General features: G+C 39.9%; 1 protein-coding gene across 1 annotated transcript in view; it reads left to right on the top strand.

Moving 5' to 3' along the window:
* The window catches only part of KIF5B (kinesin family member 5B), a 36,992-nt gene extending 30,730 nt beyond the window's left edge, over positions 1–6,262 (top strand). Inside the window, exons 25-26 of the mRNA XM_085301377.1 lie at positions 1,380–1,512; positions 3,699–6,262. Coding sequence (XP_085157503.1) covers positions 1,380–1,512; positions 3,699–3,705 — 140 coding nt within the window. The 3' untranslated portion in view covers positions 3,706–6,262. The remainder of the gene's footprint in view (positions 1–1,379; positions 1,513–3,698) is intronic.
* The last annotated feature ends 6,866 nt before the right edge of the window (positions 6,263–13,128 follow it).

Genomic DNA, 13,128 nt, shown 5'->3' with positions numbered 1-13,128 from the left:
AAAAAAAAGGAAGTCTTGCTTTGTTAGACTAATAAATTTTAGGATGGAAATGAATGACATGGAGTCTCAAAAGCCACGGCTGACATCCAAAGACACCTAATTTTCTGTTCTGTTCTTGTTCCAAAATGTAGTGTTCCATAACCTTTCCTTAAGGAAAAGAGTGGTGGTGGTGGGATGGGAAAGTTTAATAGCCGGGACTGTTTCTTAGTTTGTGACGGGAAGGCAGTTATACTCATCTGGTCCCCCTATTGACCCTGCTGTTAAGCTGTCAAGAGCTGAAGGCCAGGAGAGTAGCATGACCTATGGAGGACTTAAATATGCCTATTGCATTATTGTTGCAGCTATATTCAGCTGATGCTGCCGAAATGAGTATGGGAGTTGAACTTTCCTCATATTCTGTAGTTCTGCAAAGAGCTATTGCAGAAATAACTGAGATGATTTCTTTTGCTGGCTGCATTGGGTGGCAGGTCAAARATAGATACTTTGCTGCTTTCTCTCTCAAGTGATCACCAGTAAGAAGAGCAGAGTTCTCTAGTAAACATACTACAGGTATAAAGCCTCTTGTACTTAAACATCTATTTGAACAGAGCATGTCTTACTAGAGAACAGTTTGGTTTGGTAGAAATTATGAAATGAGTTTCTCTGTAGTTGCTACCTGTATATGCTTTATATCCACGCTATCTGCTGAAAATTACAAAGTTCTGTCATACTAAACAATTTTTTTAAGTTGTGTGTTAGTTATGTGTGTATGTCCTCTTAAGAGCAAGTGCAAAACTATATGTTTATGAAAGTGTATGCAGTTTGTGAATTACCTGTCAAAATTACTTTTTCTGAAGTTTAGCAGTAGAGTAAGTTCTACGCTGCTATGCAGGTAAGAAGCTGTTGAAACAGTGGTGTGTGTGGAACAACCAGTATGTGGAGCCATTTACAGGGCAGAGTAACTAGTGACTCCTCAATCAAATAGATGTGGGAAAGACAGTAGAATGTAATCATTTACATTAACGTAACCTTAGCTAAAGTTTTTGAGGGATATGTTTTATTTGAGTACTTACTGCTAGGGTGTAGGACTCTTACAGGGAAATATATTATGTGGGACACTATACATGTGAAAATAATTGTTGACAAAAGCTTTGTTATCTTTAATTGTAGTAGGGACAATAAAACCAAAAACTTATACAACAAGCTCTGGAAAAATAGATTAGGTGCTAATATGTGAGGTTCTCAGAATATCATCCCTAAACTTGTTTTCCTGTAATTAAAATTTATACAATTTWGATTACTAATTTTAGGATGTTGTAAAATAAAGCATTAGTAAACTTAAATAATCACAGATAAAACTGTGAGGTATATATTCTGAAGTTGTGTCGTCTTTCACATAGCTAAGCCTATCCGTCCGGGGCAACATCCAGCAGCTTCTCCAACTCATCCAAGTGCAATTCGTGGAGGAGGTGCATTCACTCAAAACAGCCAGCCGGTTGCACTGCGTGGAGGTGGAGGACGACAGGACAAAGTGTGAGTTTGTCTTCTCGGGTTTGTTTTAAATGCGTGATTAAGCCACTTAGTTTCATTATCATCCATTCAGCTGAGTGCAGTCACATGAATAGTCTGACTAATTTGTCTTTTACTGAATTTTACAGTTAGAGGAATGATATACACATGTACATTTTACTAATGCTGTTGRGTTTTGTTTTTAAAATTGGCATTTGTTGTAAAAGGGTAGTTCTGGAGCTGAGAATCATACTTTAAGTAGAACAGAAAATAAAAACAGTAATAGATCTACTTACTTGCTACAGCAAGTAACAAATGGCTTTTTGGTGAGTGGGAGTGGTCAGACAGTTTAATTGTTTTGACTTGCGAGTATTTTTAAAAAACTTTTCTTCAAAAAGCGTTCAAGAATAAAGTAAAAAAAAAAAAAATGATGCTATTATATGTTGTTTCCTTTCTGATCTTATCAAACTTGCTYGTTGCTTCATGTGTCAGTGATTTGGAAGTATTTAACAGAAATATTCATGTCTTCATTCAGTAACTTCAGAATGTTATCCTAGTTAAAATACAGTTACAGTAGTTGAAGTTAATGCGTTCATTTTAAAAACTGAAAAGATGACTGTACTGAGTCTGGTACTTAAGCTAAGTTATTTACAGATTTCTTTTTTCTTAAACTAGCCTTTGCATTGTAATTGATCTGTTGGTCTTATTCCCTCAGTAATGCTTTAGTGCATCCTCCATCATCAGCTTCACTTTTTTGACCGTTCTGATATGACATTCTCTTGGCTGAGTTTGTCTGGCTTCAGTTTGAAAATACTCCTAGAATGATTGGATGGTGTTTGATTCCAAGGTGCTTCTCTTTCGAAGGGCTCTAGAGTAGCTTATGTTAACTTTGTTTCCATTATTTTTTCTATTTATTAGCTGACCTTTCAAAGTGTCCTCTTGTATTCAGAAAAAATTGGGCTGTAGCACTAGTTATAGTACCTGTTTGTATTCAGCGGTGTCCCTTAGTAAAGAACAGGAAGGAGTAATATGTATTTCAGTCTTGAGTAATATTTACAATGAAAGACTAAGGTGCTGGTAAGTCACAGGCATTTGATTATCATGGACTAGTGGTGAAATTAATTTTCAGACATCTGCTTTGGTCAGCTGACATAAGTTGCCTAGGTTGCCTTTGTAGTCAGTGGAGACTCATATCTAATATGTGATTCACCACATTTATTTTAGATTCTTACTGTATCATGAGCTAGTCTAGGCAAACTATCTTACCTATAACTAAATAGATCCTATTCAATCTCTTGAGTATTCTTAAAGACATGCGAGAGATGCATAATAGTTGATACAATCAGCAATAAGTAATTACATTTTGAGCTTGCATCTCTTTTTATTCTAGTTTTCCTATTTTGTTTTTTGGAAGAGGTCATTGAGTGTATGCAGATAAGGGAACAAAACTTTGAGCGCCTTCATTTCTGTAAGTTGTTTCTGAGTATGCAAATACTACCGAAGATCTTAATTAGAGATTTTTCTCCTCTTCACAACTTGCAAGACAGCCAGTAGCATTTTTCTCTGCAGTAATATATGTTATTTTACTAGTTGCTGTGTGGATTAATACAGATACTAAGCATCTGAACTTTTGGTAGAAGTTTTGGTACAGTAGAAACGTGATGTACTGTTTTACATTTAGAGATCACCTTTTAACAAATTATTCTGGATGTATTAAAGAAATATAAAGGTGCTCAATTGCTACTTCTCAATACAAATCAAGCTTTTTTTAGTGGATAGTGTTAAAGGATCTCTTCGCTCTGTACCTCATCTTCCCAAGAAAGCAAAAACAAAACTTTGTGCAGAAGCCCTGAGGTAGGCAGTATCAAGACAATTCTTACTTCCATGAAAAGGTAACAGTAGTCATGACAAATGGAGTTGGGTTCTAATTGACTTGTTTATGATGTTTACTGCTTTGAGTATCTAATTTTGATTGCCTCTGTCAGCTTTCCTTACTGTAAATCTGTCTTGGTAAGAGACATTAAATGCTTAGTGTTGCGTAACTTCTCATTCTAAAGTAGATATTTTATTAGCATTTATTTGTGTTTTAGGGATTGAGCTCTTAAAGGCTATGTAAATAGTGAATGTGGTCTACTTTAAGTATAAATAGCTTGGCGTTTTTGGCTTATGTGATACATGCACTTAACTCCTTTTATTTTTCTCCTTTACAGTTGCTGAAAAGTAAATGCAATGCGAGGAGGATTGGATATCGTACAGAGAGAGTCATTCCATGACAATTATCTCTCCCTTTGGGGATTGTAGGATTATTTTTTTGAAAATGTATAAATTATATCTGGCCTGTACAGCGCTCTCCCTCTTCTACAAATTCTGCTAACTGATTCCCCTCCAGAAAAACTAGAGTGCAATTTTGGCGTCTTGAAAAACGACATGTTACTTAAAGTGTAGCTCTGTTCATTACATGGTTTGTCTTTCATGTCTTAAATTTAGTCTGCACTGTGCCAAGTTGAATGTACGTTAAGAAAATCTTAGTTTAAATTTTTTGGCTTAATTTGTGTACATTTTATTGTCTTAGGGAATGTGCAACAGTGTAAGTATATTTTCATTTTTTATCACTCTACRTAACACTACATGTCCCACTCTCTGAATTAGAACAGCACTCTATATAAAAGTTCTCCTGGAATGCTACATAGAGCATTGGAACTAAATTTATTTGTACAATATAAGAATACTGAAGTGTGCTTACAACTGCCATCAGGCACTGCTGTCTCTATACCACAGAACTAAAGAGTTCAGTTTGAACAAGGCTATTTAACTGTTATCTGTAAAATGCCCGTTCATCGGGTTATTTAGAAATAAATATTGTACAGTAACAAAAGTAAACCTAAGTTTACAAAAGAGGCTTTAGCAATGGAGTATCTCATCTGTCTTGTTCCTGATTCTACACACAGTATAGACTGGTGGAGTGAAAACATTCTGCTTCATTCTGATGAGCCTGCATATCCGTTTATCTATTTCTRTGACGATTCACTTCCGCTATTTTAGAATAGCAAAATGAGATAGCGCAATCTAGAATTTACCTTGATATTCCAGTACATACACAGTATTGGAATTTTGGCTAAAATTTTAATTTTCAATTTGAAAAACAAAAAATAAGAATTACAGCAACTGGGCAATGAATTCAAATTTATTAATAAAGGATATGTCTTACATGTCTTTTTAAAGCTGATGTGTCTGGAAATCCCAGAGGCATGCATTTAAAAAAAAAAAAAAAAAGTACTACACTGAATTGTATTTGTAATGCATTTGTAAGTAGGTATATGAAATGTCCAAAGTAGTAGTTGTCAAATATTTTTCTTCTCTTTGCAATAAAGTCCTGTAAAGTGGCTAATGAAATGAAACGTTTTTTGTTTTTGTTTGGAGCTCTAATACTCCTGAACCTGAGTTTTAAAATCTTACTGCATAATTTGCATAACTTATTCATAGGGTTTAGCCACTACAATTTTTAGAACATCCTTCTTCTCGATAGAAAGTAGTCACCAGATCTTTGAGAAAGAAGAAATTTAATATTACTAAAAAAAATAAAAATAAAAATCAGCTTTTCAGAGCCAGTTAATACCAACTTTGTCTATTAGTTGACCTTTTTTTTTTGCTGGTTATTCATCTGTGGAAGCAGTAGAGATTCTATGACTCTTTAGAGGGCAAATCACTTTAGACTTTTATATTATAAATATACAAAATATTTATATTATGATGGAGCATAGTCAGATTTGAGACCTTTATTCACTCTTTTCTATAACAACAGAAGCTTGAATTTTTAATAGTTTGATTTTTAAGGGCTGAGTGTATCCATCACAAATCTCACTATTTTGGAATTTTCAGCTTTTAAAGACTGTTTTGTTTAAGACTGCCAAACACTCCAAACATACAGTTGTTTTAGAGCATGATTAAAGACTGCACACTGAGAAAAGTAAAGTAACAGTAAACTGTTTTAGATGAAGTTTCACGTAATGGAAACAGCACTGTTTGTTATCTCTGTGTTAACCACAGGTTTTCAGACCTTCTTAAATTGCAATCATAAAAACTTTCTTGAAAATACATTCAAATGAAGCAGGATTTTTTTCTCATGCCTGTGAATGGGGGATTTCATTCCTGTAGGTAATTATCTTGGGGTTTGGTGCTGAAAATTTCTGTGTTTAAAAAATAAATAAATAAATGGTAACTAGCCTGTAGCTCTCAGTGTACATCACCTTTTTATATTTAAACTTTTTTATTTAAAACCTTTGAAGTTTACCAAGAACTGCCTCTTAAAATGTTTTAAGAAAAATATAAATCTGTTTTTCTGTTTTTGTTTTTTCTGGTTTGGCTGTCATGTCAGCTGGACAGGACAATTACTGTTTTTTGTAAATTAAAATATTCAGCCTATACAGGGAATGTTCAGTACACTGCTGTTTCAACCTGCAGTCTTTGAATGGTTCTTTGACGTTCCTCTAGATCATATTTTTTAAAAGATGGTTTAGGGTAGGAACTGGGTGAAATAATATTTATTTCTGGTGAACAACTAAATTATTTACATAACTTAAATACTGACTCACTAYTGTGTGTAACTCTAAATTTGACATGAGAGGACGAGTCTACCTGTGGAATATGATAATTTAACTTCAGTACACTGAAGATGCATTAAACAATTGATTTGGGGAAGACGCCATATAGTTTTAACTTACCTGCATGCTGTAAATGTATTTGTGTTTAAATAAAGAGACAAAAAATCTTTGAACTTAGTGCATTTATTCAGACCTCACACCAGTATATTCAATTGTCTTGATAAAGATAATCGATCAAGAATCCTGTCAAGTGAAAAATATTTTAAGTAAGCTGTGATCACTTAATATCTCTAATGTTTTATTCCACTGTTTAGTGGTACATGTAAGTACTATTATACACACAAAGGTGAATAATTTAAGTTTTGCCAAAAGATTATTCATGGGGAAAAAGTTTGTCTATGAAAATGTTCAGAATTTGATTACGTCCTGAGAAATCAGAATTTGAACTCCTTCAGTCTGGGATTTTCTTGACTCATGACAAAAGCATAGACTTTCTGTATTTAGTGAACATACCAACTTAATCACTGAATTTAAAAATAACTTTTTTGTTTTATTATTTAAGAAGAATGTATCCAAGATCCGTTCAGTGGGAGCAAGCTGATAAGTGATGCACATACTCCCTTGGAGTATGGCGTGGACACTGACCTTACTTCTAAGTAGAGATTTTCTCTTTTGCTCAAAGCAGCTGTTTTCTTTCCACTGACCATGATCTGGTCTTCAAAACTGCTTTCAAAGAAAAAAAAAAAAAAAAAAAAAAAAAAAAAAAAAAAAAAAAAAAAAACCCTTTGCACCCTTTTAAGATATGTCTGTAAGTAGCTTTTTTAAAATTTTTTTGAATCCCCCTTGATCAGGAGTTAGTCGCAAATAAAAAGGTGGAGGGTTTTTTTTGTGTGTTTTAATGATAGAATTCTGGAGTAAATTGAAAGCCAGCCAATGTATTTTCTTTCTGGAGGAGAAAGAACTTTTAAGGAGTGGAGGCAAGGGCCAGTAGGCCTGAATTAAGGCAATCATGGAACTGGGTGCGCTCGCATTCCACACCTAGCTTTTAAAATGAAACTTAGGTTTCTTTTAAAGTAAAAGTRCATTTTGGGATGGACTAAGAATGCGTGCTGCTTACAGCAGCTCAGGCTGCGAATGACAGTTTCTGAGGGTATAAGGCACTTCTGACTCAATAGTATTTTTAGGCTTGTGCTTTYATCTAGTCCCAGTTTACCACTTGCTGCGTGAGCCTTGTTTTGTTTTTGAACTCTGCTCCTGATTTGGTAACCTCTCAGCCTTGGGTTAGAGATTGATCCCTTGATCACTTGATCCTTGATCACTTACCAACATGAATGTGCCTCYCAGACTTTTGTTGTGCTTGCTTGCTCTCTTACTCACTTTTTTTGTTGTTTAATCTGTCTCTTAGGCAATTTTTTCTTTCTTGAGACTAATTTTCCTGTCTCAATAATCTAAAACACCTGATTCTGATTTTTGAGTGCTACTGAGATTATGTTTTCATGGAAGTCTGGTTATGTGGGGCTGCAATCATCTTCAAGATAACTTTTCAGAAAATGATTTAGCTAAATTTAGAGATGTGTGTGTGTATATATACATACATGTGTGTGTATATGTGTAAGTATATACATATATGTATAAAAAATATACAAATGCATAAAGGAGGCTAGGTCTCAATTTAAATCTGCTTTAAGAGGAGGGATCACTGGAAGAAGGGATTGCATCTGTAAAACTATTCAGTAATGAGCTGATCTTGTGCTGGCAACCACCTCACCGTGTGTGCCCTGCGAGGAAGCGGGCTCGGGTGTGCTCAGGCGCTCCCTTCCATACGCGTGTCTCTGCCAGGGCAGTGCAAACCCCCTCATTCACAGGCAAGTACTAAGGTACTTGCAAAAAGACAAATGAAACTTCTTTCTCTTAAGTCTTTTGTAAATGGTAAGGTGACCTAAAATTACCTCTGAAATTAAGTAAAAATACTCTGTTACATCTCCTCCAAGGAAGAAGTGCAGTTATCCATAACCTGGTAACTAGTATAGAATTAATTGGCCTAAACCTATGCAGGAGGGGAAGCACGCATTGCCCAAAGTTTCTCTAAGTTTATTTTATTGACTAGTTTGGGATGGACTCCTCCTTGAGTGAGCCAAGAAGTTGTAGTATCAGTTTTGAATGTGTCAAAATATGTCTTTTGATCACTATATTTGCATATCCTATGTGTAAAACTTTTCCAAGTCACTTAAGTATGTAACAACCTCGCTAAATAATACAAACAAAAGGTCATGAAAATCATTACTTAAGACTTATGGGTAGGTCAGAATTTTTGCCTATGCAGGTTTGAGCTGATGAATCTTCCTGAACTTCCACAGGACCCAATTCACCTTTTTATTTTCAACTAGTGCTTGTTGGAGGAAATGAAAAGTGAAGTGGGACTGGGAAGAGAGAATAACTTCAGCTTCTAACACTCTTTAAAAATTCATTATGGAAGTTGAAGATGYGGAGAGTACCAGTCAGCTCCAGGCTATCCAAGGTAACAGGGAGAGGACGAATTAGCTGAAGGCAAAGAAAAAAAAGTAAAACATAAAAATGAGATTGTAACACACAATGTTTAGCCTATATGCATTTCAAAATGAAAATAAGGGGCTGATGACTCTACAGGAAAAATAATGAGGTTTTGCACAACAGTATGGCATATCTGCATCTTGTATACTCCGGTTGCAAGTAATTTGAAGAGAAATAACTATACCCTGCAGCTATATCTTTTAATAGTATATTTGTATTTTATTAAGTATATTCTCTCTATATAGCRTAGATACATTTATATTACTGAATGAAACTAAATTTATCAAGTGYCTTGCTTACCTAAGATAACAAGAGGGCTATTTTGATATGCATCTCCAGCAAGTAAAGAGAGCAGCATAACTCAAATTCTTGGCATTCCTGAATCCACAAAACTGGGCCTGGAGAAGGGCTCAGAGGACCCCCCAAATGCATGCTTTCACAACAGTGTATCCACAGCATCTCTTCCGAGTACCAAGCAGCACTGATGGTCCTCTATAAATGGATGCAAATTGTCTTCTGCAAAGGTGGAGTCAAGTAGAGAAGAATAGCTGATCACAAAGTACTGGTTTTATTTGGGCAGCTGCTGTGCCAGTGGGTGCTTGATTTGGYTTTATTTCAGCAGCAGTGCTGAGGAAGTGAATTAGGTTAACCAAGAGCATAAATGCCTGTGTTATCCTACGTGCTTTTCAGCTTCGCGGGCGGGCGCGGCGCTGAGCGGCCCTGGGCGCCTCGTGCTGCTGTGAGAGGTGTTCTGCAGGACCAGCCTGTGGGCCACCAGCTCTTGGCAGAATATTTCGTGCCGGTCTCTTCGTGAACGGGGGCGGAGGAGTCTGAGTGCTTCTAACGCAAGCGATGCTTCTTGGAGAAAGCAAGTCTGCYGCCCGGGCAGCCTTACGCTGCCCTCCCGGGGACCCGGCACCAGCGGCGCGTCCCTCCGCGGGGACAAGGGGGGACCTGGCAGCTTCTCCCCGTGGAAACGTTTACTCCGGCAGGTGCCCGGAGGCTCCGCGGCTCGCCGGGCGATCGCCGCAGCCGCGCGGGGCCCTGGCAGTGCCCCGCCGCGCGAGTTGTAGTTTTAAAAGAGAAGTTTTCAGTCCCCGTGGGCCTAGGCATAAGCTCAGCTGCCTCCAATTCCGCGCGCCGGCGCGCTCGGAGCGGCAGAGCGCGGCCGTGGGAGGGAGGGAGGCCGGGAGGGAGGGAGGCCAGGAGGCTCCAAGCGCCTCTGGGCCGCCCCAAACAGCGCCCGAGCTGCGCTCGCAGGAAAGATGTAATTTATCGTTTTCAAAGGATCATTTATTTTTACGTTCAGATGTTAATCCTCTCTAATGGGCGCGTAGCTCCTTTGTGTTAAACTGATTGGACTTTTTTTGCATTACTCTTATCAGCATTTTCTTTATTTTTGTTCCCCCCACCTCCCCAAATGCTACGTTTTCTCACGTTCGCTTGCCAGCCGACATCGGCAGCTGGGTGACAGCCCCGTGCAGCTGTGTTGTCAGATGCATGAAGTTTTGTCGGCTTTTGCCAAGTTGCTAGATATTTTTCTTGCTCAGAACGTGTCTTAGTGATGTTGTGGACTGGTCTTTYCCACCCCACAAACCTCTCCTCTGCCACGCGCCCACTGTCCAAGTGCATCTCAACTCCGAGTGGGCGCTTCACCCACTTCTTTTATTACTATCTAGTGTTTCGGAGCACATGCTTGGCCTCACCAGTGCTGAGTATAGGGGAAAACTTAAAATAAAGCATTATYTTTGCCAGCAGCTCTGCTGCAGGCGTGCAGAACGAGTGCCATTGGTTACAAAGGGGGAGCAGCTCCTCTGTGGGCCTTCCCATGTTGTTATACGCAAAGTGGCRGTGCTAAAACTCCTCCACAGTCACACAGAGGTGCCTAGAAAGAAATTTTGACAATAAAATGCTGTGCAAGGCTACGCATTATGTTTCTGAATAAATACCATAATGTTCTTCTAGACATTTCTATACCTTAAGTAAACRTATTTTTGCATGAAGAGATTTGCAAATACTACAGTTTGATCTTTGAACTGCAAAACAGTGTGACAAGAGGCAGAAAAAGAACTCTGTGCAATGGGTGAATCACTTAAATGTACTCGTAGGTGAAACTCTGAGATATTTTTGCATTTTCCTCTCATTTCTAACTGACATGTCTCCACCAATCCACAGCACATAAGCAGCATAAAAGAAGTGGGAAGAGGCATTCCAGATGATAAATGGATTTTTCCCCCCACGCTCTTTATTTGGGAGGACTATCAGTTTCCCCGGGCAGCCCTGTACAATGGTGTTGGTCCGTAATAAATGCAAATAGTCTTAAATAAATGTTTCCTTCCCATGGTTACAAAGAGCGGCATCCAGCTCCAGCACAGGATAATTCAATTGCCGTGCGGCAGAAAGCAAGGCCCTTAGCCTCCTGCGGCTAATCAGAGACACGCAGTGCTCGGAGGGGACCAAAACTACCCTCGTAGCCCAGGGCGAGTTCATTAGCCTGGAGCCTCTGGCGCGATTGAGCTGGGAACCGGGAAAGGAGAGAATATGCGTAAGCAGATTTAAAAATATGGGTAAAAATTTCTTGATTTTARTAAGTTTTCCTTCTCCTTTTTATTTGACTCTAGCTAGAGCCTTTCCCGGAGCTGTCGGGAGAGGGGAGCTGTATCCACGCGTGTAGGGCAGCAGGAGCGCGTGCGGAGCCGAAAAGGCAGACCTCCGTGCACCCGGGTGGTGAAGCTGGCAGGGATCGGGTCCTCATAGCTGCCAGCGTGACAAACGGTGGAGACARCCTGAGCACTGGGCTTTGACCAGGGTTAGGCAACGTGGGATAAGGCAGGGCTGGTTAGAGAAACGGGGTCCGGGGTTGGCAACTGAGGTTTAAAAGAGCTGCTGCAGACAGGAGCGGATGATCGCAGCAGAGAGACCTTGGGGCTCGCAGGGCCCACGAGGGCGACCTGAGCCTCCACTGCTCATCCGTGCCTGAGAACGGAGCCGCTGGCCCTAGACAGCCACGACAGCCGGCTCGGAGATGTCACTGCCCCGTCTCCCCTGTTGCTTTTGCCCCTTCTGCTGCATGCGTGGCTGGAGCATGACTGATGATGGGGCTTCGTCAGGCCCAACAGCGAATGCAACTCCCTTTTGAATTTACAATACAGCTGAYGTGTAGACACTCTAGAAGGTACAAGATACTAAGACCTTGAGACAACTTGCAAAGAGGAAGAGATTTGCAAGGACAGGGAATTCAGCCTTTATTATTATAACGTTATTATTATGACTAGCCTCAGGGTTTTGCTCATCCGAACGTCAGCAGGTCTGCAGGAGCAGGAGGACAGGCAGGCCTCCAGTTGGCAAAGCGGGGCTAGATGGTGCTCCTTTAACTTGCTCTCAGCTGTGGATAGCGCGTGTTTCTAAACGGCTGTTTTGCAGCATGTTCTCAGTGAGGGCAATGCCTCAATCACAGCTTGGGATAAGATCTTATGRGGACTAGTTATTTTAAATAGCAGATGCTATTAAAGCATCTTATCCATGTCCCCTTAGAATTACTCTAAATATTCTCATATTTTTTTCTTCCTAATTAACAAAAGCTCTTGGAGCCACATCTGGCATGTTTTATTGATTATAATGTTATGGCTGGAAGCTGATCTCAGTAGCTATAGAAACAACTTTTTTTTTTTTTTTTTTTTTTTTTTAAATCAACATAACTCTGCAAAAAGTCAGTAAGGGGGAGCAGGCCATTTAAATTATTGAGCAGCTAAAGAGCATTTTTTTTTCTGTAACTGGCACTGAGTTTTCTAATTTGATACAGTAAATACARATGGGAACAAAATCATTTGACAGCTACATTTGCTGCGGAAGCTCATGAAAAGGAACAGCACGGATGCACATGATGTCTCGAGAGCCCTTTCCAGCACTCCTGCACGGCTCCCTTCTTCTGCTGGCCCGCAGAGGCTGCGGACCCAGCAGCGTGGCTCGGTGAGGCACCACGGACCCCTGAAGGAAAGCAAGCGGAGGAGCAGCACGGCGGAGCRCGCGTTCAGCGCCCTCCCTCCGTTACGGCCCGGCAGGAGGACCTCGTGCGCTTGCAYGCAGCAGCAGCGCTCGCTGGGGCTCTCCGGAGCAGGGTGCCTAGRTGCTGATGACAGGCACCGGAACTGTAAAGCTCCGTAAATGCTCTCAGACGCCCAAAGACCCCTATAAGGGAGTGATTTTGTTTCTTGGGCACTGCCACGTTCTTCCTTTCAGAGACTGTCACAGCTATGTCTACTCAGGTGCTTGTCACCTCTCCAAAGCAGGGGGCTGAAGGTAGCCTGGGCCATGTGTCCCCAAGAGCTTCTCGCAGTGCAAGTAGGGGACATCTCTGAACCTCTGCAGGAAGCAGAAGGGCAGAGCCAGCTGAGCTGTGGTGGCCTGACTCTTCCAGGTCTGCAAGAAACTAAGAATATAAATGGTGTCTTTTTCAAGTTTCAAGAGATTTAACCTTCTGAATCATTGT

Source organism: Rhea americana, unplaced genomic scaffold (genome assembly GCF_003343005.1).
Source record: "Rhea americana isolate MKP2758 unplaced genomic scaffold, rheAme1 scaffold_176, whole genome shotgun sequence".
Taxonomy (NCBI): Eukaryota; Metazoa; Chordata; class Aves; order Rheiformes; family Rheidae; genus Rhea; species Rhea americana.
This window is presented reverse-complemented; position numbering and strand designations above follow the sequence as displayed.